The sequence below is a fragment of the Pagrus pagrus genome (assembly GCF_965226575.1).
Source record: "Pagrus pagrus genome assembly, chromosome: 9".
In the NCBI taxonomy this organism is placed as follows: domain Eukaryota; kingdom Metazoa; phylum Chordata; class Actinopteri; order Spariformes; family Sparidae; genus Pagrus; species Pagrus pagrus.
In genome coordinates, this window is record NC_140193.1 from 3892480 (window position 1) to 3919774 (window position 27295).

Here is a 27295-nt window from a genome sequence, read left to right on the forward strand (position 1 = left end):
TCTTTTTACTCCTAGAAAAAAAAATCTGAATTTTTAGATGAAAAATCTGAGTTCTTAGGAAAAAATCTGAGTTTTGAGACAAAAACTTCTGAATTATTTTTCTTCTAGAAGATGTCCTTCCTCCTATCAGATTGTTTCCCCACTCAGTACCAGTTACTCACATGAAAAGGAAAAATATAAAAAAAAGAAAAATTAGAAAAAATGTTTGCCAGATTTTTTTCCACCTGGAAATAAAAAAAAATTTAGGAAAAAAATCTGAATTTTTAGGATACAAATCTGAATTTTGAGACAAAAAAACTATTTTTCTTCTAGAAGATGTCCTTCCTCTTATCAGATTGTTTCCCCACTCAGTACCAGTTACTCAAATGAAAAGGAAATATATTTAAAAAAAAGAAAGAAAATTAAATTAAATGTTTACCAGATCTTTTTCCTCCTAGAAAAAAAAATCTGAATTTTTAGGAAAAAAATCTGAATTTTTAGATAAAAAAACTGAGTTTTTAGGAAAAAAATCTGAATTTTGACACAAAAACTTCCGAATTATTTTTCTTCTAGAAGATGTCCTTCCTCTTAGCAGATTGTTTCCCCACTCAGTACCAGTTACTCAAATGAAAAGGAAAAATATATATTAAACAAAAGAAAGAAAATTTAAAAAAATGCTTAGCAGATTGTTTCCCCACTCAGTACCAGTTACTCAAATGAAAAGGAAAAATATATATTAAACAAAAGAAAGAAAATTTAAAAAAATGCTTAGCAGATTGTTTCCCCACTCAGTACCAGTTACTCAAATGAAAAGGAAAAATATATATTAAACAAAAGAAAGAAAATTTAAAAAAATGCTTAGCAGACTTTTTTCCGCCTGGAAAAAAAAATCATAATTTCTAGGAAAAAAATCTGAATTTTTAGATAAAAAATCTGAGTTTTTAGGAAAAAAAATCTGAGTTTTGAGACAAAAACTTCTGAATTATTTTTATTCTAGAAGATGTCCTTCCTCTTAGCAGATTGTTTCCCCACTCAGTACCAGTTACTCACATGAAAAGGAAAAATATAAAAAAAAGAAAAATTAGAAAAAATGTTTGCCAGATTTTTTTCCGCCTGGAAATAAAAAAAAATTCAGGAAAAAAATCTGAATTTTTAGGATACAAATCTGAATTTTGAGACAAAAAAACTATTTTTCTTCTAGAAGATGTCCTTCCTCTTATCCGATTGTTTCCCCACTCAGTACCAGTTACTCAAATGAAAAGGAAATATATTTTAAAAAAAGAAAGAAAATTTAAAAAAATGTTTACCAGATCTTTTTCCTCCTAGAAAAAAAAATCTGAATTTTTAGATAAAAAATCTGAGTTTTTAGGAAAAAAATCTGAATTTTGACACAAAAATATCTGAATTATTTTTCTTCTAGAAGATGTCCTTCCTCCTATCAGATTGTTCAGTACCAGTTACTCACATGAAAAGGAAAAATATTTTTAAAAAAGAAAATTACAAAAATGTTTTGCCAGATTTTTTTCCACCTGGAAAAAAATCAAAATTTTTAGGAAAAAAAATCTGAATTTTTAGATAAAAAATCTGAGTTTTTACGATACAAATCTGAATTTTGAGAAAAAAAAATCAGAATTATTTTTCTTCTAGAAGATGTCCTTCCTCCTATCAGATTGTTTCCCCACTCAGTACCAGTTACTCAAATGAAAAGGAAAAATATAAAAAAAAGAAAGAAAATTAAAAAAAAATGCTTACCAGATTTTTTCAGCCTGGAAAAAAATTAAAAGTTTTAGGAAAAAAATCTGAATTTTTAGATAAAAAATCTGAATTTTTAGATGAAAAATCTGAGTTTTTAGGATACAAATCTGAATTTTGAGACAAAAATATCTGAATTATGTTTCTTCTATAAGATGTCCTTCCTCCTATCAGATTGTTTCCCCACTCAGTACCAGTTACTCACATGAAAAAGAAAAATATATAAAAAAAAAGAAAGAAAATTAGAAAAAATGTTTGCCAGATTGTTTTCCTCCTAGAAAAAAAATCAAAATTTTTAGGAAAAAAATCTGAATTTTTAGACAAAGAACTGAGTTTTTAGACAAAAACATCTGAATTATTTTTCTTCTAGAAGATGTCCTTCCTCCTATCAGATTGTTTCCCCACTCAGTACCAGTTACTCAAATGAAAAGAAAAAATATATATATAAAAAAAGGAAAGAAAATTAGAAAAAATGTTTGCCAGATTTTTTTCCACCTGGAAAAAAAATCAAAATTTTTAGGAAAAAAATCTGAATTTTTAGACAAAAACATCTGAACTATTTTTCTTCTAGAAGATGTCCTTCCTCCTATCAGATTGCTTCCCCACTCAGTACCAGTTACTCAAATGAAAAGGAAAAATATATATTAAAAAAAAAAGAAAGAAAATAAAAAAAATGTTTGCCAGATTGTTTTCCTCCTAGAAAAAAAAATCTAAATTTTTAGGAAAAAAAATCTGAATTTTTAGACAAAAAATTTGAGTCTTTAGGAAAAAAATCTGAATTTTGAGACAAAAATATCTGAATTATTTTTCTTCTAGAAGATGTCCTTCCTCCTATCAGATTGTTTCCCCACTCAGCACCAGTTACTCACATGAAAAGGAAATATATTTAAAAAAAAGAAAATTAGAAAAATCTTTTGCCAGATTTTTTTCCACCTGGAAAAAAACCCTAAATCTTTAGGAAAAAAAATCGGAATTTTTAGGATGCAAATCTGAATTTTGAGACAAAAACATCTGAATTATCTTTCTTCTAGAAGATGTCCTTCCTCCTATCAGATTGTTTCCCCACTCAGTACCAGTTACTCACATGAATAGGAAAAATATATTTAAAAAAAAAGAAAGAAAGAAAATTAGAAAAAATGTTTGCCAGATTTTTCCCCCCTGGAAAAAATAATCTAAATTTTTAGGAAAAATAATCTCAATTTTGAGACAGACTCCTATCAGATTGTTTTCCCACTCAGTACCAGTTACTCACATGAAAAGCAAATCTATGAAGTCATATCTCTGTTACATACGTTCCACTACTATTATTGTAATGCATTACTACATACTATCCTTACTGTAACCACTACTACTGTTATCACTAGTAATCACATTTCCATGTGCATTTCATTGTTGTTGCTGTGATGCCTCTTTATGTGCTTTCACTCCTGTCAACCATCCGTTATAATTGTATACATTGTGATCTTGTTGATCTGTTCTGTACATGCGACATCTATTGCATGTCTGTCCCTCCTGGGAGAGGGATCCCTCCTCTGTGGCTCTTCCTGAGGTTTCTTCCGCATTTTTATTTTCCCTGTTAAAAGGGTTTTTTTGGGGGCAAGTTTTTCCTCACTCGAATCGAGGGTCGAAGGACAGAGGGTGTCGTCTCTGTACAGATTGTAAAGCCCTCTGAGGCAAACTGTGATTTGTGAATTTGGGCTATACAAATAAAATTTGATTTGATTTGATTTGAATATATGAAAAATAAATCTTAGTTCAGTGGTCAGTGTGTACAGATGCTGCCTCCAAGATTTGAGGTTGTGGGATTGATCCTCAAGTTGCCCAAGTTCACTTATCTGTGTTGAACTTTGAAGGCTGGTGTCCAGAAGAAAGAGTGAAAAAGATGCCTGCTCTTAACTTGTGAGGTCGACAGTTTGATTCTTATGAAACTGTGAATTTTAAAGTCCAACACCCAAAGTGAGAGTGAAAAGTGCCCAGAGAAGAACTTCCTTTGTGAAGAGGACTTGGTGGAGTGGTGGGTTTGTTCTTGGCTGGTAGTAACCAGAGGAACTTTTGCAGGTTTGAATCCTGCTGCCTGTCAGTCTTTTCTCGGAGGAAAAAACAAGTAGGAAAAAAAAAAGTTTTTTTTCTAAAAATTCAGATTTCTTTTTTGGGGAGGAAAAAAATCTGGCAAAAAAAATTCTGATTTCCTTTTACATATTAGAAAACATCTTTGTGTCATAGTCCAAAACTTCCATCTATGAGAACACACAGGAAGGGACATAGCCCGACAACTGAGGATCTTCATCCCGGCAGTCAGCTGGACTCAAACCGGTTTGAAAGAGTGAAAAATTAAAATGTTTTGGGGAAAACATTTTTCCAAGGACTAATTTTTTTTTCTTATGTGAAATCGTGGATTATTTTTTTGGGAGAATTTTTTTTTGCTTTTTGTAAAACAGTTATTTTTATCTGGAGAAACATTTTATGTTCATGTGGGCAACAGAGTGAAAAAATGTTTTTTTTTCAAGCTCGAGTGAAAATCGTTCCACATTTTTCACTAGGATTCACACAAAAATAATAACAACCTCCTGAAAATGTTTTCAGGAGGTTGTTATTATTATTATTCCACCTGTTTTCACAGATAAAAACAACAATAAAACAATTAAGGAACCTATAAAGATTATATCCTGGCACCCTTTTTTTTTATTAAACACATGGGAGAAACCCTCAGTGCCCCTCAGGGCTTCAGTATAAACCTGTAGCTGATATTCCAGTATGATGTCCTGCTTCCATGATGGCTTTCATTTATTTCTGTCATCATGTCGGTTCCTACACAGGCTGATATATCAGTGTTAGCATGCTCCCAATTTTTAAAGAAGGCAAAAAATGACTTTTGACATTTTCACAGAAAGAAAGCAAACACAGACATTTGGATCAGCCCTTTAATGTCAGTGTTTAATGATGCAGCGGACTGTGTCTTTGCCTCGACATTATGTCACTGCTGCACAGTCAGCACTTTGAAATCAAGATGAGCTCTGCTGTATCAGACGTGGCTCTGAATGAAACTCTCTTTTTATTGCTTCAGCAGTAAAACACAGATGCAGGACAGTCTTGTTTAACAATTTATTTCAGCATATAAATTTCCCCAAGTATATAAATGTCTACTGTGGACATATTGACTATAATGTACAGTATATATATGACAGTCATTGCATTTTGACAGAATCAAGCAAGTGCATTAGTGTCAGCAGCACAGGATCATGGTCCGAGATGATCTGGTTGCTACGTCTTATTGAAGGACAGATATGGTGATCAGACAGTATTATAGGAGTCTGGTTATGGACAAAGCACGCTGTACACAATAGACTGGAATTATTACAAGTTAACATTCTCCACTCTTCTGCCCATTTGAAACACTTTGTCACATTTTGGGATTATAATTGCTACATGTAATGCTGAAGAATCCAGTTGGTTATAAACATTCAAAGAAACAAGTGTTACTGTGAAAAGAGCTCCATGTTTGAGTTCGTTTACCATGAGAGGAATCAGATGAAACCAGTCAGTGTTATTGTGGTGTAGTTTCTTCAAGAGTAAAATACCAAATTTGTCATAATGTTCTGAAAAGAAAAAACAACTTGTCTCACTACATACGGCAGCCCTGAGGGGCAAGCAATTTATTATTTTTTTAAATGGTAATTCATTTTCCAAGTCTGATCCAAGTAGTTTATTCCTCCCGAGTTTATGACTGGGTTGCTGGGGGACATTTTTTTTCCCCCAGGAGAATATTTTTTTATTCTAGTGTCGAATCAAGATCACTCGGGAGAAACAGTTTTCCCTTGTGGGAAATTGAGTGAAAAAAGTTTTTTCTGACAGGACAAAAAATCTTGTTTGAACCCGTTTTTTTCCCCTGGGAGAAACAGTTTTTTAACCATGTGGGAAACAGTGAACATTTTTCCTGTGTGGTAAACTGAAGGTTATTTAGCGAGACTTTTTTTTTTTTTTTGTGAAAGTTATTTTTTTCAGGAGAAACATTTTATTGTCATGTGGGCAAGTGAAAAAAATTGTACATAAAAAAAACAGGTTCACACAAAATCTTTTGTCCTGAGAGGAAAAACATGTTTTTTTCACTCATTTTACCAAATGGGGAAAAAAAAATCAGTTAGAAAAAACAAGTATTCTTCTGAAAGAATTTTTCTTTTTGCAAGTGATTTATTTTTTCTCATTATGAGTGATTTTTTTTTCTTTCAGGACAAAAAAAACAAATTCTTGTGGGAAACAGTGAAGCGTTTGTTTTTTTCCAGGGGAAACTTTTTTTTTTCAAACTTGAGTTTTTCTTTTCATGTGTGAAACTGGCAAAGAAAAAAAAGTTTATTGAGAATTTATTGTTGCATAAATAAAAGCGACCCTGGAAATGGGGTAGAGGTGCTCTGCAGCCTCTCAAGGCTGAAATAAGAAAAACAAAAAGGGAAGAAAAAATGAAGAAAACTTCTGGTGAAATAACTTTTTTCCACTTATTTTGAAACATTTGTTTCACTCCTGGAAAAAAAAGATTCACTCGGTTTTACAAGAAAAAAATAAGTAGTAACAAGTATTAAACACATGGGAGAAGACATGTTGGATCAGACTTGGAGAAAAAGAAGAAAAAGAAACCCTCACTGCCCCTCAGGGCTTCAGTATAAACCTGTAGCTGATACTCCAGTACGGCGTCCTGCTTCCACGATGGCTTTCATTTATTTCTGTCATCATGTCGGTTCCTACACAGGCTGATATATTGGTGTTAGCATGCTCCCATTTTTTAAAGAAATCAAAAACATTTGACTTTTGACATTTTCACAGAACTTCACACCGAGCTGATAGAAACTAGAGAAGAGGGACAAGCAGCTCTTCATTTCATTGTACGAGGACATCTCATCAGGACCGGTGAGTTCACTGAACCACAGGTAACTGTTGTTATTGCTGAAAAAATCATCTTTGCTCCAGACGGGACTGAAATCACTGACCAGCACAGATAATGTTACTGAATATGGCAAATGTGTTTGAGTTTAATGGTCGTAAGATGAGGAATCAATCCACCAGTATTGAGAATGCAGATGCTCCGGTTAGTGCTTCATTATCTAATTAGACGTTACGGTGACTCTATGAACGCTGCGTTGACTCTAAGGTTGGAGAACTGTGACGACTGTAATGAGGTAAAGGCACCCGCAAATATTGTTTCGTGATATGATCTCCTAAAATTTGGTATCAAGTTAAATTGTGGTGTTTGCAGTCAATAGAAATATTCACAATAGATTACAGCAAAAGTTAGACTCTAAAATGGAAAAATACTAGTTTCTTTGATTCCCTGACATTTGTACTCAGTACATGAGACAAACATTTACAAAACAAAAATTATAATCTCAAGCATTAAAATACAGCGACAACCATCTTTTACATGATCACAACCCTGGAATCACCTCTCTGGTCCCGTCATGCTACATATCTTACACACTGTAGGTCTGTTAGGTTTCCACGAACGCTCTCTGAGAGCTTTCACAGACAGAAGTCCTTCAGGAGAACACAGCCTCTCTCCGATGGCTCACGACAGCAGCTGCTCCACTAAATCGTGTCACCGCAGGAAGCTCCGCAGGTCAGTCGTCTGCTTTAGACGACTCCTTGCCGACGACCTGCTCCTCCTCAAAGCAGCGTCTGAAGAAGGTGAGCACCGAGGTTAGCATGTAGTGTCGGCTCCTGACGGAGGCGATGTTGTGTCCTTCGTCTGGGAATATCTGGGCGACAGGAAAAGACAAAGGTGTCATTACTTAACCTTGAACATCTTTTTAACCTACTGTTTTTAATGATTTCAGTGTGATTACATTGTTAATGTCAAACATTTAGAGGCCGGACACTAAAATCTGACAAAGTTGTTGTTGTTGTTAAATCTGTAACTATCTGATTCCACAATAAGAAAACATGATCTGACAGAGCTGATGAAATGGTTGCTGCATAGCCCTCGTCAGGATGCTTCCACCTCAGTCAGCCTTTAATCATAACAAGGTTGCCGGTCTGACCCAGACACACAACATCAAGGTCTCCTCTCGTTATTATCACTCAGAGAATAAATGGCAGCAGTTACCTGGAGAGTGTAATTAACATTTGACCCGGACAGCAGTTTGACCAGCTCAGCAGAGTGTTGGAAATGAACAGTGGCTGCAATAAAAAAACAGAAGGGACACAATGAAAATGTATCACAGCAGGACACGACAGTTACACTCAGTCCGTTACACGTCCTCTGTTGGGAATGACGATAAATCGAACTGTAGTGCCACAACGTGTACCCAGCAAATCTACATGTGTACACCTGGGCTGTAGTGAAGACACCTTCACCAGGTGGAGTCAAAGACAAACACACATTCAACCAGCCTATGCACAGACAGACTGTCATGACTCGAGAACTGGTGGAAAAATAGTTTTTCAAAAATAATGTCAGTTCATAATGTATTTATTTTTTATCAATGAAAACAGGTGAATTTTTTTTTTTGTGTAGTAAAAAAAAATGTTTTTTTGGCAAGTTTGAAACCAAGTAAAAAAAAATTCTCAAGAGGTCATTTTTTTTTTCCATATGTGAAACTGAGTGAAAACAAATTTCAGGAGGAAGTTTTTATTTTTGTCATGTATTTTTTAAGGAGGTAATTTTTTTTTCATCTCTTCGTTTCACACAAAAAAATGACTTCTAATTATTTATTTTTTTATCAGTGAAAACTGGTGATTTTTTTTTCCTGTGTGAAACTGAGTGAAACAAATTTCAGAAGGTCAAAAAAATTCAGGAGGAAATTTTTATGTTTGTCATGCTCAAAACAGTGACATTTTTTTCAGGAGGTAATTTTTTTTCTCGTGTGAAACAGAATGAATTTGTTTTTCATCACATTGTTTCACACATGGAGAAAACTTTTCTCTGGGATTTGTTTTCACTCCATCTCACAGAAGTCTTTTTCAGTGAAAACAGGTGAATTTTCTTTTTTTTCATGTTCAAAACGTTACATTTTTAAAACATTTTTTGGGTTGTGTGAAACCGAGTGAAAAATTTATACTTTCTTTTTCTGGGAGAATTTTTTTGTCATGTTTGAAACTAAGTGAAAAAAAATTCTCAGGAGGAAAAAAACATGTTTTTGTCATGTGAAACAGTGAAAATAAATTTAAGGAGAAAATGAAGTATTTGTGAAACCGGGTGAAATGTTTTCTTTTCAGGAGGTAACTTTTTCCCTTTTTTTGGTGTGTGATTTCAGTGATTCATTCATCATTCATCGTCACTTCGTATCACACATGGAGAAAACTTTCTCTGGAATCTGATTTTCTTTTTTTCAACTTGTTTTCACAGATGGAAAATGAAGGATTATCCTGGTAAAAGCTTTTTTTCTCAGCGGTTCTAAAGTCATAAACACAGGACAAAAACATCCTTTATATCAGACCAGAAGAGAAAGTCCTCACCTGCCCCTCAGGTATCTGTAAAAAGTCAGGTGAATATCCAGGAGAAAACACTCACCATCTGCTGTGCCGTGGATTATCAGAAAGTTCACAGGACTCGCTGCTGTGATGTTACTGAGCAGACTGGAAATCTGTTGGAGACAGAACACAGTGCAGCTGAAGCAGAAGCAGTTATAACATCACCCTATTTAAAGCAAATTAACAATATATAATATTAATTGCACTTAAACATTCAGTTATGATGCGACACATCTGGACCAAACTCCCAGAAAACTGCAGGTCCGCTCCAACTCTCACCTCTTTTAACTGAAGGCTGAAGACGTTTCTGTTTGTCACAGACGTTCACTGAAGTGATTTCAAGGCTCTGAACTGAACTGTGACTTTTATTTTCTAGTTTTGTCTCTTTAGAACCTCTTCTATTTCAGCTCACTTTCCTATTTCTTAACTTGTTTTAATGTTTCGTTTCTTGATATCTTCCAACTTGTTTTTAATGTATTTTAATGTCATTTTTATGCCCCTGTAAAGCACTTTGAGTTGCCTTGTGTCTAAATTGTGCTTTACAAATAAACTTGCCTTTGCATTTGTGCTGTTACATTTACAGGACTTATAGATTTACAGGGCTCATAACGTAGCAGCAATCAGCTCGAAGCTGAACAATAAAGTGTTTTAAATGTGATCAGTAAAATCTAAAAGTTAAGCCTCAAACGCAGAGTGAGAGAGGCTGAAACAGGGCGATCTTGTATTTGTTCAAAGCCGAGCAGCTGCGTTCGAACCAGCTGAAGGCGCCAGATCGTTTATACGACTAATCACAGTAATCTAAGTGAGATGAAATAAAAAGAAGAGATGACCTCCAGATCAGACAGAGAGACGAGACTTGAGACTTTTGAGATGCTCCTTAATTTATGAAAAGATTTCCTGTCTACAAATATCAGTAGCGCGGCTGTGACCTTTAATTTGAAAAACAAATTACAGATGTTCCTCAATCAGGTTTTTATAAATTAAGGCGCATCTATAAAAAATCAAGTCTTTTCTCTCCTGATCTTGTGACGGTCTCCATGTGGTTAATTTTATTAATATATTTATTAATGAAGCTATAAAACTGTGTCACTTTCAGTTAGTTAAATACGAAGCTGCTCGGCTTTTAACAAATACAAGAAGACGAGATCACGTCAGCACTGTTCAGCCTCTCTTCACTGGTAACCAGTAAGATTTAGAATCGATTTTAATCATCTTTAAAGATCTTCTGGTTTAATGACGAGGCGTCTGCAGTGAGGACTCCTCAGACTCTGACAATCAGGACCGGTGGCTTCCTTTAAATCACGTCTCACAGTATATTTAATGGATTCTCGCCCACCACGACATGTCTTATGTTTCATTATCACCTTCTGACTTTCCAAAGAGAATTAATTCTGAGTTGTTTCCATTTAGCACGTTAGTCAAAGGTGTGAATGTTGTTCTGCAGCAGATACAGCAGAGTGTTTTTCGCAGCAGACATTTTGACTTCTCATAGCAGAAAAGGCGCAGGTGTGATTAATCACACCTGTTAACAATGCCTCACTTCCTTTTAGCCGACCCAGTAAGCCGTGCCAAAGAGCCAGCATGTGCGCGGCGTGGGCCCGAGGCTGGCAGACCTAAATGGAATGAAGCCACCATTAATGTTATTAGTTACACCTGTGCTGCTCCCGCCGTGATGTGGAAATGTGGAAAAAAGGCCAGTTGGAGATGAAACCAAACATCACAGCCATTTTCCAAATTCATGTGAAGTTGACCCAGAGTGTTTACCAGCCGTGTGCATCAAGAGGAAAATGCACCTGCTGTGTGACATCGATAGCAAAATGTTGTCACACAAAAGAAGTGGTTTTATGTCATTACACAACAATAAGCAAATACATGTAACAGTTATTATGTATTCAGCTCACTGTGATGCAAACATAAACCCATCAGCACTGAGGGAATGACATGATTGGACTTTCAAATCTCAACAATGAAAGGCACCATTTCCCCTTCAGCTGCAGGTATGTGCTGCTGCGCGTTCACATCCAGACAGCAATAACCTGTTATTGTCTCTCCGTTTGAGACGTGTTTGACATGTCCCACTGTGTCGGGCACAGCTGCTGCAGAGGTATGAAAGAAGAAATACGACTGGCTGAGAGGACGACGATCATCGCTCTGTAATTCTGGATTCCTCTTTGCACGTGCAGCCAGTGGCTGTCACATGACTGAAACTAACAGGTGTGCTCGGACACTTCCTCTCAAGGCTCACTGCTCTGAAACAGGCTCCTGCGTCTCATTTACATGTAAACTGTTTTTACACGAGTTTGCATTCCAGCTGTGTGACATTGTTTGCTGAACGGCTCTGCCACAGTTTTGCTCCGTCATCCATCAACCGCCACCGGCTGCGTTTTGAGTGCAGCACGGCGGGATTAGGATTAGAAGAAGAAGTGTTTGGATTTGTCTCTTTTTTGAGATTGTTATTCTGGCGTCAACGCGGAGTGTTTTATTGTGAAAATTAACCGGATGTTGTGTTGTTGTTTCGGTGTCTGACTTCCTGTCTGCTCTGTGCTGAATTCGTCTGAACTGATGCGCCGTCTTCTCTCCTCTGGTTGAATTTATGGGTCAGGGCAGGAGCATCAACCAAGAATAAATATATATTCTAGCTGTTTACATGAACAGTTAATGATGTTGTGAATAAAACTGCACGTTCAAAGTCGTACCTGGTATTTGTGATCCGGTTTTACTGGCGAGCCGAAGTATCTCTCCGCGTCGGCCGAACCTTTAAAAAGATGAAGGAGGAAGACAACAATGCCGTTTAAATTAACTCACTGTTCATTCTTGAATCGCATCAAACTTTGAATGTCTTTGTCACATTTGGGAGGAGTTACAACTTCAGATCATTGTAAGTTAGTGACTACGTGTGATATTCAGTGACTGAAGGATTCGTGTCCATCTCACCAAAGAGTCTCCAGTTCGTTATCGGAGCTACAGCGATGCCACATTTGAACACAGAGCTGTAAGAGAGGAGCAGGAGAGTGGAGAGAAATCCTCCATACGCCTGGAAACAATAAAAAACAACATGGTGGCTTTAAAATAATGTTGGATGTAGCGAGGAAATGCTGATTATTTAACTGGATCAAAGAAAAAAAAACATCTGTTACACATCGGTACGGAGAAACTAAGTTACTGTTTATTAATCACAAAAATCATAGTTACTATGAATGTCTGTGTATGTTGGGGACTAAAATAAGAAAAAAGAAAGAATGCTGACAAAACAAACTAATATACATTTCAGGTGGTTACATATGAATTAGATACAGAGGCTGTTACCTTCCCATAAACTCCCACTCTGTTGCCATCGATGTAGGGCAGCCTGATCAGGTACCTGAACATTCAGAGTGAAATAACAAAAATGATCATGTGTGATCATTTCAAGACAGAACACAGTGACAGGCTCGTTACTTTACAAATTCTGCTAAATCTGAGCAACGTTAAGGCTGAACTGTACTGAATCAACCACATGAAGCAGATATATTCATATATTCAGTCTTCTAGGTACTAAATTCCCACTTCATGTTTCCATGGACAGTGGCACCCTGTTGGGTTAGAATACCTCCTGGCAGCTACACTTAGTCTGTTGATACAGAAGGTTGGTATAATTCCTCTTCTTATACATTACATACATAATACATACATATACATACACAAAATATAGATATCGGATGGTGTCAGCTTCATGTGACAAACCCCACACTTTACTTCATAGATTGAAAAATCCACTGCACTCACTCCAGAGCTGTGATCTGGTCCTGGACATCAACAGTTCCCAGTCTCTGGTGAACCTCGTGTAGGATCCTCTGACCCTGGAAGCCGCTGCCCCGGCCGTCCAGACGAGCCACGATGACGCTGTCCGAGCTGACCAGCGCAGAGTCCCAGCCGAGGGAGAAGCGGTCACTCACAGCCTGACCACCGGGGGCGCTGTCACTGGTAAAGGAAAGAGGAAAGGCGTGAGTTCAGTCCATGAGGAAGTTATATTTAAATACAGCAAAGTATACAAGAAAAAAATAAAGACAGGAAAAAGATGTGTAACACACGACCCTTCACATGTATCTTGGTTTTCAGGCATTTGATTTCTCAGCTTTTTCATTTAATAAAGGATTTTTTAATGAAACATTACATAGAAGTGCTCCTAAAATAGCAAATGTAACTGAAAATGAAGTTACATACACGATCAGTAACAGCGGGTGCTCCTTCTCTTCATCCAAACCCAGAGGGACGATCAGCTCCAGACGAAGTGCTGCAAAACACGTCAACACCAGAACCTCAGGACTTTAACACATGAATACATTTTCTGCTGCACACGTTTCTAACTCACAGCTTAACATTCAGGCCGGAGTGCGTTTGGATGGTGAAGATGAGTCAAAATGAGTGTTTTGTTATGCGCTGCATGTACAGCACATCCCTCTTTTCTGACTACATCAAAGCTGCACGGTCAGGTAGCTGTATCAGCCATGAAACGTGTCTGTATTAATCAGTCGCAGTGAAGAACAGACCGGAGAAGTTTCACACAAGTTATTTTTTCCTGAGTTGGCAGTGTGGATAGTTTTCCTCACTTAAGGTTTAACATTTTCCTAAAGTTTTATTTGTATCACAAGTCAGAGAGAGCTGGATGTGAGAGTGTTTTCATGATTCACCCCAGAGGCCTCAGGGCGAGAGAGTTTTTAAAACCTGTGCGGGTGATTCAGCAAATGACACGAGGTGACAGTCGTTGAAAGGAATCATTGGATCGTTGTTTGGGGCTTTAACTGGTGTGAACCTGCAGGGTGACGATGTAACGACAGCACTGTCACTAGTGGGTAAGTGATCGTGTTACTTATCAGACTCAATAAAGAATCGGAGAAATCAAGTCAAAGCCTATAACACGAGTGTTAAAATGTCTTTAAGGAAACACTGAGTCCAGTGAAACCAGTGAATGTGCACCCTGACCTGGAGGATGGAGAATCCTTCAACATCCAAAATAAACAAGAATAAACATGTGAAGACGAGCCTGTGATTTCACTTGTGTTCAACTATTGATGACTCGGCTCCCGTCTGACTGTGTTTCTTTACATTCAGTATGTATCACATTGTCTCATAGTGAGCACAGATTAGACAAAGGAAGCCATTAGTGAGCTGCCTCCTCTAACTGAAACAACATACTACTGCTTTTCTGAGTCCAAGGCTGTTTCATAATCGCCTCAGAAAACCCTGCACCTGTTGTTTTTCTCCCGAGCTTTCGGTCTCCATCAGTGCTTTTACACTGTTACAGGTGGCAGCTCGTCCTCCTGCAGTAATCATTTGCCTAAAAGTCTACACCTGCACTTATTCTAAAGGGCACTTTAACCTACGTGCTCACGGCTGCATGCGAGTAAGTTAACATTTACAATACTAACATCCTGATGTTGAGCAGGTGCAATGTTTGTCTTTTATGTCAATCCATCCTGTTGTTCTTTATATTATTAAATGATTGAGGTATTTCAGTCAGGACAAAAGTCTTGGAGCAACCAACAGACTGACATTATATTTTGTAGAGGCCAAAAACTACGGAAGCCCTGAGGGGCAAGAGAGATTTTTTTTTTCACATGTGAAAAGATTTTTTTTCACAAGTGAAAATGTGTTTTTCTGTGTGAAATTTTCAAAAAAAAGAAAAAAAAAAGAAAATCATGTTTTTCACTAACAATTTTTTTTTCATGTCTTGAAACAAGTCAAATATTTTTTTCATGTGTTGAGCCGAGTGAAATTTTTTTCACCACAAGCGCAAATACGGAAGTCCAAGTCCGTGAGTAACTACTGGTTTGAATGTTTGTGAAAACGTGGATCTGTAATTAACGTTTGATATGAAGTGAAGTTAAATGTGAGATGCATCATTATGTGTAAAATAATGTCTCTCGTGTTTAATTTCTACAATCTGGCTTTAATTTACCACCTCTGTGGCGCCAGTCTCCACAGTGTTCATGTGCAGCCTCTTGTGGTCAAAATGAGTATTATAGAAAAATTAGCCTTACAGTATATTTTTTTTTCCATGAGTCAAGTTTTTTTTTTATCTGGTGCTCCATTTTCTAAGCTGTAGGAAAAATTAAATTTCATGTAGGAAACGGAGTGAATTTTTTATTTTTTTTCCCACTCTTCTCAAAAAATGACAAAAAAACCCAGCCTAAATGCAGCAAAAACAAAGGTGGAGGGAGTGAAAAATCTTGACATTAACTTACAGTAAGTTTACTTTTCTAACCTAGTTTCTTGTGTGCATGGAAACTAGAGAATGCAAAACAGGGCAGGGTTCAAACAGGAAAGTGCGAGCCACTCTCATGGAAACACACTGTGGTTGAAGTGTTTCACTTTGAGTTTTAACTTCAATATGGTTCTCCATGCTCTGATTATTGCTTTTTACCTAAGCAAGGAGAGAATGTTTGTTATAAACATGGAGAAAGTGTTAATGAATGAATGAAGATAATACAGACAACAGCTGAGGACAAGTGAGAACAACAAAGCTCTTAAATGATTGCAGCTTCATACCAAAGTTGTTGATCTGCACAGTTCGTCTTTCCCACTTGGGTGTCGTCCTGTTTATCAGTGCATGTCTTAACACTGTGTTCCTCTCCAGAAACTTGTGCTCTGTTACACGACAGGATAAGAAGAAGAATCACTTCAATTAAAACAATCACAGAAACCTCCTGAATAACTTAATAATCATTTGAATGTCTTGCATGAGTAGAAACTAATGACAAATTATCAAAACTCTGCTCGCTTTGTTAAACACACACACAGTCACATTTGTAGTCGCGTAAGTAAAGAAACTGTAAGCACTTTGAAATGTCACCAATTTAATGTCAGACAGCACGGTAATTAAAAATCTGATTTAATACGAGCAGAAAAATCAACATCTCTCAATCTGCGACGCGAGCCTGCATGTAGGAGTGGAGGAAGATAATCGTTTATCTACTGCGGAGTCCCCAGACGCTGCTCCCAGTGCCTCTGATGTACGCTCGACAACATTTCAAGCACTTAACGCCTTAACCTTAATTGCATCCTCACATCAAGTTTTTACAGCCGTAAGTTAAACTCCGTTGTCGAATTTTGGCTTAATGACTCATGATCTCAGCCACTTAATCTCCAAATAAGAGGCGATCGATTAATGCTCTTTTCAGACCCCGAGGGCACAGAAATCTAACTCCTACCCAAACATGATGAGTAAATATACCTGATGCAACTGTGTGTAAGAGTCCAAACAGTTAACTAGTTCAAGCTTGTCAGTGCCAAAGTACTTACTGTTCATGTCACTTAGTCTGTGAAGAGTAGTTTGGGGGATTCCAGGACCTGGAGAAGAAAATGGTTTAGGTCAGGAAATGCAACTTTATCTGACATTTTGTTAACAGGGTTTTACATTGAGCCATTAATCATACGTATAAATCACGTTCACGTTACATGTGTATGAGTTGACTTTCATGTCGGGAAGTGGAGAGCATGGTGGCGGTGTTACGGTTGGGCAAACAGACTATCAGAGACGAGGCGGTGTTTAACATCGATGAAAATGTCCAGCTGTGTTTGTGGTGACACAACCAGGTACTTCAAGCCAAAACAAGATGTTTTCCCGACCCTAATCAAGCGGCTCTTGTGCCTAAACTTAGCCAGCCACAAGCACAGCGGCGTAAAAAATGTAAAGTTTCAACATATGCATGGTTTGCAGAAACGTACATTGCCAACATTTATTCAGGTAATTGTATTAGAGGGAATATACAGAGAGAAACTAAACTGAATGACTATAATCTATGTAGAGATAATACTGTAATAGTTGCCTCCCCTATCATGATTGACAGAAATTGTGGTTTGAAGGGTGTGAACTTGTGACGGGGGGCATGCCAGAAAAAGTTTGAAAACCACCAGACTAACTCTTAAAATGATAAGAAAACAAGTAAAGGGTGAATTTTTCAGCATGTAGTCGCCCGTTGTTTTTAATGTTTCAGCTTGCGTTAAAAATTCAAGTTGATACGATGACTCAACTCAGCACACCTGAAAGATCCAGACAGAGACCCCTCAAACTGCATATACATAAATAACAACCTTCTGACAACATTTTGGAAACACATGCACTTCTTCAACAGTATATGTTACTGCAGTTTCAATCTGATCGTGAGCCTCTCAGTTGTCATGCTGCTGTCATAATGAGGCGTTACCTCTGCAGTTGAGAACAACGTGTTGGTAGTTCGGGCTCAGGATGGCATCGTAGTAGGAGCACTTTGATTTGAAGAGGGAGCAGGTGAGGCACTCTTTATGAAATGGATCCACAGTGGAGACTCTGTTAGAGCAGAGCAACAGAGATGTGTGAATAAAAGTTAATTTGTTAAGGATTTGAGATACAATCTGTCTGTTTTTAGACTGCAGAATCAAAGAATGTGCCAAAATAAATTGTAATAATAATCATGTATTGACACTGTAGTTTAACTAATGAGGTGGGCTGCTGCCATCCACCTGTGTCTCTGTGTATCTTTAATTTGCTCATTAAACACAACAAACAACAGACCTGACTTGAAATGTAAAAACAAATCCAAATACAGGAAAACACTGGCTGAGATGTAAAAGTTTGTGCAGTGATACAAACTAAATACGACAGCATGAAAACAAATTAAGCAACTACATCGTCAAATATGAAACTGAAGCCGTCACTCCTTGCATAAAAAATATGTTTTTAGATGTGGCTGCGCTGATTTAATCAAGTCAATTATGTCTTCTGCAATGATTTAATAGCAGAATTAACAAACTCTGAGCCACCAACTGTTTATTTCAATGCACTGACACCTAATATCTATAATATAAATGACAGCAGTTGATTGACATTTGAAAGGAAACTTGAATATATACCTGTACATGTGCCGCTGTGTTGAGCCTTCCTCTGTACTCAGGAAATAACTGAAAATCATAAAATCAACCTGTTAGTTGAGAGGTCATATCGCGTGTTGTTTGTTAATATGGTATGATGTCAATAACTTGTGCTTACACCAAGTTGCTGCTCTCATCATAGGCCAGAATCTGACAGACTTCCCAGCTTCCTGAGCTCAGGTGGCGGACGTTGACCTCTTGACCCTCAGACTGTTGATTAACGAGAAAGGATGCAACACAACAGAGCAGAGAAGTGGGTCAACGTGACCTCACACGACCTGCGTGGTCCAAAAGTGGTGCTGATCTTTTTCAACAAGGCCAAACTTTCAATCTAAAAACTTTTGTTCCACCTATTATCTCAACAGAGACTGAATAAATCTCCAAATCATCTACTGTTCAACATTCTCCTTCATTTATTCAAGTTAATGTATTCTTAATTCTCAGGAAACTGTAAGGATATAATTCAAAATGATGAAACTTCAAAATGGAATAATATGAGCGGTATGAATAATCGGAAGGCTCGTGCCTTAAGGCAGGACAGATAAGGGAAGAAAGGAAGAAAAGTACACAGACGTAAGGAGTTTCATTTAAACAGTCAAAGCACCTAAAGAAATGTATTCATTTCATTAAAAGTTTGTAATATTCTCACCAGGTTGGAGATCATGGTAATGTGGTTGAACGTCCCGCGGCCGCCGTGTTTTAAGGGCATAGTGATGAAGAACGTGGTGCAGTCCTCGGAGAAGACCGGCTCCTCGTTCTGGGGAAAAGAGAAAAAAACTAACCTTTTGCAAATGTTTGGACCTTTTTGGATTAAATGGAAAAAGGATTTGAGGCTCGTCTCATGTAAAAATCATGTTTGTTGCCAATTCAGTTCAAATAGAAAACATTATTTTTGTGGCCGAGCTGCAGTGAAGTATTTCTTTGACATAGTCCTGTAAGAGTCACACCTTTATTCAAATGTTTCAGTTTTATAAGTCAAATGTATGATATCTTTGCAGGAAGCCTTTATGTTTTCTGATCAGGTTTTAGATTAATGTTTATGTTGTTTACTATTGAGGGATACTTTTGCAGCTTTTCCACCAAACTCAGCCGGTTTACACAGCCTTATAAACAAGGGCAAGGCAGCCCATCTGTGATCTGCATCTGAAGCTGTAAGTTGCATGTCACCGTCATGTTTCACGTCAAGCATGCGTTGGAATCAGTTGTAACTGGCAACAACAACAATAGACCGCATCCCAAATTCCTCCCCTATTTACGTGTCACCACCAGATGTTGATAACGTGTCATCACCTCGCGTGTTGTAATTTAGCGTGTTCACCCGGGTCTCACGTTTAGATCAAAGCCGAGCCGAGGTGATTAAACCCGTGTCTACTGCAGAGTCAACTGACCCGGTACTGATGCTGAAACACTACGTGAACCATTCGTCACATCATTTCATCAGCTTTCAATGTGTTTTACCTGCAAAATAAAACCTGATGCTCGAGGGGAAGGTAGAGTGTCACTGTTTGAAGCTGCTGTGTTTGACGAGTTGGGAGTGAGAACGTGTATTACAGGCTTTCATATGAAAATCAACAATGGTCCTTAAACAATTCATTGATAGTCTTATTAATGGGTTTGTCGAACATAATGACGCACTCACCTGACGATCGAGCCACTTCTCTGATGTCATCACATGTTTCTGAATTGAAAAGATAAACTCAGTAAAAAATACATCTTCAAATGTAGAAGACTGAAAAACTATAAAAAACAACAGTCGTACCTTCGTGCATTCACTTGTTGTAACATCACAGAGTGAAAGAATGGACGTGTTTTGAGCTCGATTCACCCAGCGGACACTCAGCCTCTCCTGCGTCACCCATCTCACCATGGTGATGTAGTACTCACTGGGGGAAAACAAGCATAAAGTACCATTAGGAATATAAGCAGCCTGGACAAATTACACCATTATTATTTAAAATGTGTAGAAATCAAACCTCTTTTCAAAGCTGTCAGGAGGCCTCAGCTCAGTCGTTGAGGAGCTGCCGTCTACAGTAACGACGTAAAGAGCGGCGGTGGGATTGATTTGACCCATCTGGAGTAAAGAACAGTGTGAATGTACAATTACAATTCACAGGCCTGCTCAAATTGGATGTAATGGCCATGATGCACTGCTTCACTGTAGTGATAACAATAAGCACTGAGCAACACGCTGCTCTTGTTTTCTATTTTTATGTGCCGTTATACTGAACAATGCCAGTAGGACTCAATAACAAGAGAATATAATGAGAATATAATACATGAAGAGAGCAAACTGTGTTGGTGTATATATACTGTGCAGCCCCGCGGCCAGGCACTCGTTTTCTTTCACTTAAGCCTCCCACAAAAGATATAGCTCGTTAGTCTACATGACATCTAAAAAATTACAGTGTGACCCATCACAGAGTTGTCACTATCTATTCCTTACTAGCAGCCATTTATTTTTATTTGTTTTTATTCATGTCGTCTCCAATCCTTCACTTCCTGCTCTTTCAGAGGTTTAATACCTTCTTGGAGTAACTCTATTCCCTTCTTATGATGCCATCTGTGGTATATAAAATGAAACGTAACACATCTGAAACTGCTTATACCAACATGGAATAGGGAATAAGTGAGTAATGACTCTTTTCCTATTTTCTCATAGCGACACTGTCACAACTCAGATCTCAAAACAGTTGGAATAATGTGTGAAAGGTAAATAAAACAGAACGCAATCATTTTACGTCAAAATTGTAAATGACTATAATTATAACTATGATTGTTTTTTAATAAATGCTTCCTTAATTTGTTTGTTTACGTAAAAAACAAAAAAAAGGGTTTGTTTGGAGCCTTGATCATCTTTCACAGTTCTTTTTTAATATTTTTGACATTTCATAGACGAAACATTTCAGCGAATAATCGTGAAAATAATCGGCAGATTCCTCGATGATGAGAAGAATCGCTATTTACAGCCTGAGTTCTGTTTCTAGTTGGTTTGTCTTGTTTTATTTCTCTTTTGTAGCATAAAGGAACTTCAACACAGTTTTCGTTCTACAACCCTGGTGTTGTAACATGACTAATAAACACATTTTCAACCTTTAACCTTTTAACCTTTACAACCTTACAGAGTCACAAGCATGTAGACTGTTCGTTATTCTCACATATCTACATTGGTGTTGCCCCCCAGGGCTGTTACACAGAACAGTTTGTCACAATGACAGTAATTAGGTGTTTCCTTAAGTGCAGACGCATGATACCCATGAAGAAAACCCTCTAGGGTTTTACTTTTACTGCGTATTGACTCACGAGGAGATACCCACACAAATTTATCCCCCTGTGACTGAAGCAGCAGTCTGACTGTCAGGCTGCTGTACAGCGTCACTGTTCTCACCGACTAAAAGGAGGAGAAGGCAATTAAATCTCTGCTTCATTTAGTCCCACAATATTATAGCACTTACCACACTCAAGGGTATGAGCAACAGAATCACTGTGTGTGTGTGTGAGCAGTTTTAACACACTGTGTGGGCAAGGCTCGGGTCGAGTGTAGCGCTTTATTAATTAGATGCCTTCCTGTGAACCCCCTCCCCCCATCTGTGGTTCTCAACCGACAAATCGAGCTGCCCTCTACCTCATGACCCCCATTTCACCAGTTTTCCACAACCTATCTCCCATCTTACAGGCATTTGATACGCTAAACATCCGCATCAAAGGATGGGGGGGGTGTGTGTGCTAACTCGCCTTACTTAAGCATATCACATTCCTATCTCTCCAAATGCCACAGATCCCTGCAGCCATCCCTCTTCAAAGGAAGCAAGTCACTGTAACATGAATTAAACAAGAAAAGGATTCACTAACCTTCATGGGAAAGCTAAAGCAGAGGGCCGGCAGTTGTATAATTCATAGCGCGGGGCTTTTACAATGGTACATGCAGGTCATAGTAGAGGCAGGGTGTAAGGGTTGATGTACAGGATAAAGTGAGCTAAAATGATCAGGAGCAGTCAGACTTCAACTGGATCTACAGAAGATTTTGGATACCGATGTTGGATTCACTTTAGGTTGTAAAAATATTATATATTTGAACATCTGTTTTAAAAGAAAACCCCATCAACTCAGCGTGCCAACACCCGAAATCACTGCAGCAATCATACATTAACCGAGAGTTGATTAAAATGATCTAAATAAAGTCATTATCCGTGCCGACTAGACTTTTAGTACTCTACCTTTGGATAGGGGTACTCCTTCCCCCTGGGGTACAGCGAGCCTGTGAGGCGGGGCAGCAGCATGTTAGGGACCAGCGAGTCGTTGATGGTGAGGTAGGCCAGTCTGGAGCCGTCAGGTGACCACCAGTGGGCCACCTGTGTGTGCAACACCTCCTCTGCAAAACCAGAAGAAGACAAATAAAGACAATCTGAGCCAGAAGAGTGGAGCTCCTGCTTGTTATCTGCAAAATTAAATTCCCTCCCCTGTTCATGCACCTCTTTTAATTCTGTTGTTAACATTTATCATTAGTCAGGATGTAAATTGATGATTGGTTAAATAACTGGTTGATTGACTTTGATCAACATATTGAAAATAATATCTACTTCTTAAAATGACCCGCCCTACTCTGCCTCTGATTGGCTCGCACTCATTGGTCGGCCTCATACCACTGGTAGGTGGAAGATGATCATGTAAACCACTTCAAAAACAAATCACATGTGGACTTTTTTTTCTACAATATTAATACGCCGGAGTACTTTAAGTCCTTCATTTAACTATCATTCCTAATTTCTAGAAAGCTTCCGGCTGCCTGGCAACAAGTATAAGGAGTTTCATCCTTCAATGCTAGTGCTGTATTTCAGTGGACGTCATGGCAACTTAATGTGAAAGCTAGATGGAAAAAAACCTTGTACGGTCACGGAGAGAAGGAAAAATGCCTGCTTTGTGTCTGACCTTGAGGCACAGATAGAGTGAAGACCTTATCTGCAAACATTTGAATCCCATACTCAAGAAATTTAACATTTCACGACATCGTGAGTTTAATCACACAGGCTCAAAGACCTGAAAGACAGCTTCTTTAGGTAACATTTGTCGATCCGTCCTTCGACTAAAGATTCATTGTTCCAGGTTGTATAACTCAGTATCTTCTCTCTTACCCTCATACAGCCAGTCTGTGATGCCATTGAAGACGATCCCCTCTTGTCCAGAAGACGTGAGCCTCCACGAGCTGCTCTGAACATCCGTTTGGAAGTAAATGTTGTTTTCAAATATATATAACTGTGGGACAGAGAGAGAACGTTACGCTGAATTTGAAAACAATGCCACAAACTGCACTGGTACACATGACTTAACACCTACATAACACTATGAGTGGAAGGAAAAATGCTTTGCAGCAGGAGCATGCCAGGGAGCTTGTTTTTGTAAATCCACTGGGTTTAATTCATTCAGTAAAGAAAGCTTTTAAAGATGTTTTATAGACAAGTTAAATCTTTGCATTCCTGCTGCGTTTAATGCATCAGTCTTGAAGGTACAGTACGGTAAACAAGGACTGAGGCGACAGAATATCTCCGCTGAACAAAGAGAAGTGGCCACATTACAGTAAGTCTGAAATCCCGTCTTATCTTGGATTTCCAGCCTGTTGGATGAACTAAATGAAGCTTAGCGTTAGTTCATGCAGGACGTGGAAGTCATACGCCCCAGCTGTCATCAGCTGACAGCCTGCCGATCGGATCCTTGTTACCAATCAGTCTCACACCAATCACAGCTGTTCTCACCACACGGCGGTCCATTTAAATATGGCTCCCTCCTCACTCGTAACTGCTCCGACTCAAAAGCTGCTGGAAAGCTTGTCCCCACCACCACAGCCTCCATCCTTGTCAGGGCTCAAGGTTATGGCTCAATTCTGTGCACCCCGGGGGGTTTTCTGCATTGTAGTCCCTGTTTTGGCTCAGCATGTTGCTGGGTCAATCCAGGGAGCATCTTAACAGCGGAGCCGCCAGAGCCAAGAATAACTATTCCCTCATTTTTTTTAAACACTGATGTTAGCCTGTTGGATAAGCTGACACTGACGGCACCACTGGTAGCCTGTGGGAAAAGCTAACACCATTGTTGGCCTGTTGTAGAAGCTAATATCAATGTTGGCCTGCTTCTAGAAGCTAACACTGATGCCAGCCTGTTCAAGAGGCTAAAACTTACTGTTAGCATTTTAGCTTTATATTTCCTGAACCATGTATTAATGGGTATTTTCTCTTCTACCAAAAGATGAATGCATCCTGCTGAAAGCTAAAACTGAACATCAATCTTTTCTTGTACGTCATAGCAAACTAGCTAGCAAACCACCAGCTGTCATCATGGATAAAGGCAGTCATGTATATGTTGTATAGATACAATGTCTGAGACAGGACACAGCAAAGAGTTTAGAAATAAGATATTAGAAAGGAATTTCTTTGATAGAACGAGGCCCCCTGGTGAACTGATCTCACACAGACAACATGCTCATTGATAAAAACGTGTTCAATGAGTGTTGTTATCTCTTGTGACAAATATGCAGGGAGCGTTCAGCAGCGATGAATGCTAGTTAGTCATTAGCGGTGTGGCACTCTGCTGGAGGGCCTCCTGGAGAACCGCCGCCACCGAGGGCAGGTAGAAATACTGAGGAAACGAGATAAATATGCTATCACATGGTTAATTACTTTCCCTGTCTGGGTTGGAGAAAATAATGGACTGATTATTCTGTGCACAATACTCTGCACGGCGGAGGCATTACTCACACAGAGAGCTTTGGCCGCCCAACAAGGCGTCTTCCAGCAACTGCTTGATTAGTGTAACTGTTGCTGGCTTCTCTTCAAAATAATTGTTCAGTTTAAAGGGAGCTTGTCTTTCCTCGCAAGTCAAAAAACAGCCTTTGATCAGCCTCTACCTCGGAGCGGAGAGGGCGTTATGAATGCAATGAATTATACATAGCACCCTATTACATAAGCCATAAATTAAACATTGGTTTTCACCTTCTGCATGCAGCGACGGTTTCTCGCTCTTAAATGACGACACAAAACGGAATCCAAACGTTGTTGTTGGATTAATTGTTTCGTCAGTAAATGAATTTTTCAGAAGGTCATGTTTGAATTAGAATAATAAAAGACTCATCCCAATGCTTCACTGTTTTTGGACTGCGTTGTCGTCATTTGACCTATAAAACACTTACCAGCTGCTGACCATGAACGCCCCATGAGGCAAACTGGAGCACCGAGTCTGACACCTCTGGAGGATTCAGCTCCCGCACCTCCCTGACGCAGGGACAGTAAAAAATGTGTTACACGTGAACCATTGCACACACGACTAGGAGGCATTTATTTATTTTTAAGTCTCAGAACAGATACAATCAGTGCAAGTTTACAGTCAGTTCAGCTTTTCTTTTGGGTGAATGAACTCCGCATCAGCAAAACACATCACACAGAATTTTTATTTTCTGGTCTCATAAAAGTCTTTAATCTTCTTCGGGTTACATAACGAAGAAGAAGAAAATATATTTTTCCAATGTTTACATTTTTTTAACAAGTTGTGCGTCACTGGTGTCTTATATAATGATTATTCACCTTGTATACAGGTTGTAGATGAGGTATGATGCCAGGAAAGACTGCTGGTAGACCTAAAACACAATCAAAAGAAAAACAAATTCAATGTTTTCATGAACAGACCTTTTATTCTTTTTCCATTAATAATAATTAGGACCTTGACAGCCAAGAAAAACAGGGAAATAATTCAGATAATCACGACTAATAGAGGGGATTAATCAGAAGATTAATCATCAGAGCGGATATTCTCACCATAATGTTGGTCTCCGATAACGAGACAAAACACACGGCGCAAAACGTTCTGAGAGGATTTTGTGATTATGTTCTTTGATGGTTTTGGCTCACCAGCATTTCCCAAAACAGCTTTGGGTACTTTTACGTCAGCTTTTTCCTCATTTTCCCAGTTTGTCTTTCTATTCTTGTGCAGAATGACGTTCTGCTGACAGTGATGACAATAACGCAGCATGGTTTTCCAGTTAGGAAGAAGCGAGAGTGATGTGGAGACAATGCCTAACAGTGCTCTGTTGTAAAAATGACATAAAGGCTTTCAGTGAGTGCCTTATTTCACACAATGCTACCGACAAGTCTGTCAGAACACAATATGTGATTTCACTGCATTACGGTTCGTCCTTGAGCCTTGAATCTGACAATAACACCTGACATTTGCCATAAAAATATACATTTCTCCTATAGCTTTATATAACTTCTGTCCAATCATCTGAAGAAACCTCGTTCATTTTAGTCCATTTTCTTTAATTACAGGCGTGGCACAGTCACTTGTCTCAGCTATGAATGCCATATATATGGATTTTATAGGGTTTTTTTTAATGACAAAACATGAACCATGAAATTGCTGTACGTCCAAAGGTCGACACACATATTTCCATATAAATAAAAATGAATGTCAGTCTTCGAGGGATGTAAGAACCACAAGATTTTTTTTGCCCTCGTTCTATAAAAAAAACAAAACATGGCAATGAAAAAGGGGAAAAAAGCATGATAATAAATAAACATGATAAATACGAGTTTGTACTCATCATTTGGGTTCTGCGTTCTGGCTCAATGTCTGCTTTGAATGAATATTTTCTCTTGCATTAACATTACAGAGCTAGCTCCGACTGTGTTGAGCTTAACATTAGCTCAACATTGCTTCTGTGAACAAAACTGTGGTTTGATGTACACAGTGGAGTTAACTGCTCAATGACAGCTGGGCTCAGTATGCATGAAATTAACGATGATTTCAATTTCTAACTACGTTTAAAGGTTTTTTCTCTATAAAAACACATCCACTCTGATAAAATATCAATACAAACATACTGTTTATTATCTAAAAGTCCAAACTGTGCCTGAAGCAAGTTGATTAAATGCTTTATAGTTGAAGCAACAAAGGCCAAGTTGGATAAACAGATAATTTACTACTGTTAATGTGCTGTGCTGAAACCTTACAGGTATAAAAGAAGACCTGGAAAGAATAAGAGCAGAACATAAACTGTGTAATTTTCAAATTATGGTTAATCTAATGATTTTATTGCAATTACTTGTAATTAAGTACATCTAAACCTGGGGCTGCTAAGACTGTAGAAACCAGTAAGAACACTCCCTCCCCTCAGAGCCGACTGCCCTGTAGCTCCGCTCGCCAGCAGGGAGATGTGTTAGCGGCTAGTTCGCTACGT

General features: G+C 38.2%; 1 protein-coding gene across 1 annotated transcript in view; it reads right to left on the reverse strand.

Moving 5' to 3' along the window:
- Positions 1–4819: 4819 nt before the first annotated feature.
- The window catches only part of LOC311262791 (inactive dipeptidyl peptidase 10-like), a 102429-nt gene continuing 79953 nt past the window's right edge, over positions 4820–27295 (reverse strand). Inside the window, exons 6-26 of the mRNA XM_084362509.1 lie at positions 25644–25696; positions 25253–25334; positions 23208–23328; positions 22293–22447; positions 20052–20149; positions 19838–19961; positions 19718–19756; positions 18728–18835; positions 18197–18288; positions 18061–18108; positions 17376–17497; positions 16471–16518; positions 15718–15816; positions 13393–13462; positions 12955–13149; positions 12496–12550; positions 12124–12223; positions 11886–11944; positions 9230–9302; positions 7823–7896; positions 4820–7475 (exon numbers count right to left, since the gene is read on the reverse strand). Coding sequence (XP_084218635.1) covers positions 7338–7475; positions 7823–7896; positions 9230–9302; positions 11886–11944; positions 12124–12223; positions 12496–12550; positions 12955–13149; positions 13393–13462; positions 15718–15816; positions 16471–16518; positions 17376–17497; positions 18061–18108; positions 18197–18288; positions 18728–18835; positions 19718–19756; positions 19838–19961; positions 20052–20149; positions 22293–22447; positions 23208–23328; positions 25253–25334; positions 25644–25696 — 1953 coding nt within the window. The 3' untranslated portion in view covers positions 4820–7337. The remainder of the gene's footprint in view (positions 7476–7822; positions 7897–9229; positions 9303–11885; positions 11945–12123; positions 12224–12495; positions 12551–12954; positions 13150–13392; positions 13463–15717; positions 15817–16470; positions 16519–17375; positions 17498–18060; positions 18109–18196; positions 18289–18727; positions 18836–19717; positions 19757–19837; positions 19962–20051; positions 20150–22292; positions 22448–23207; positions 23329–25252; positions 25335–25643; positions 25697–27295) is intronic.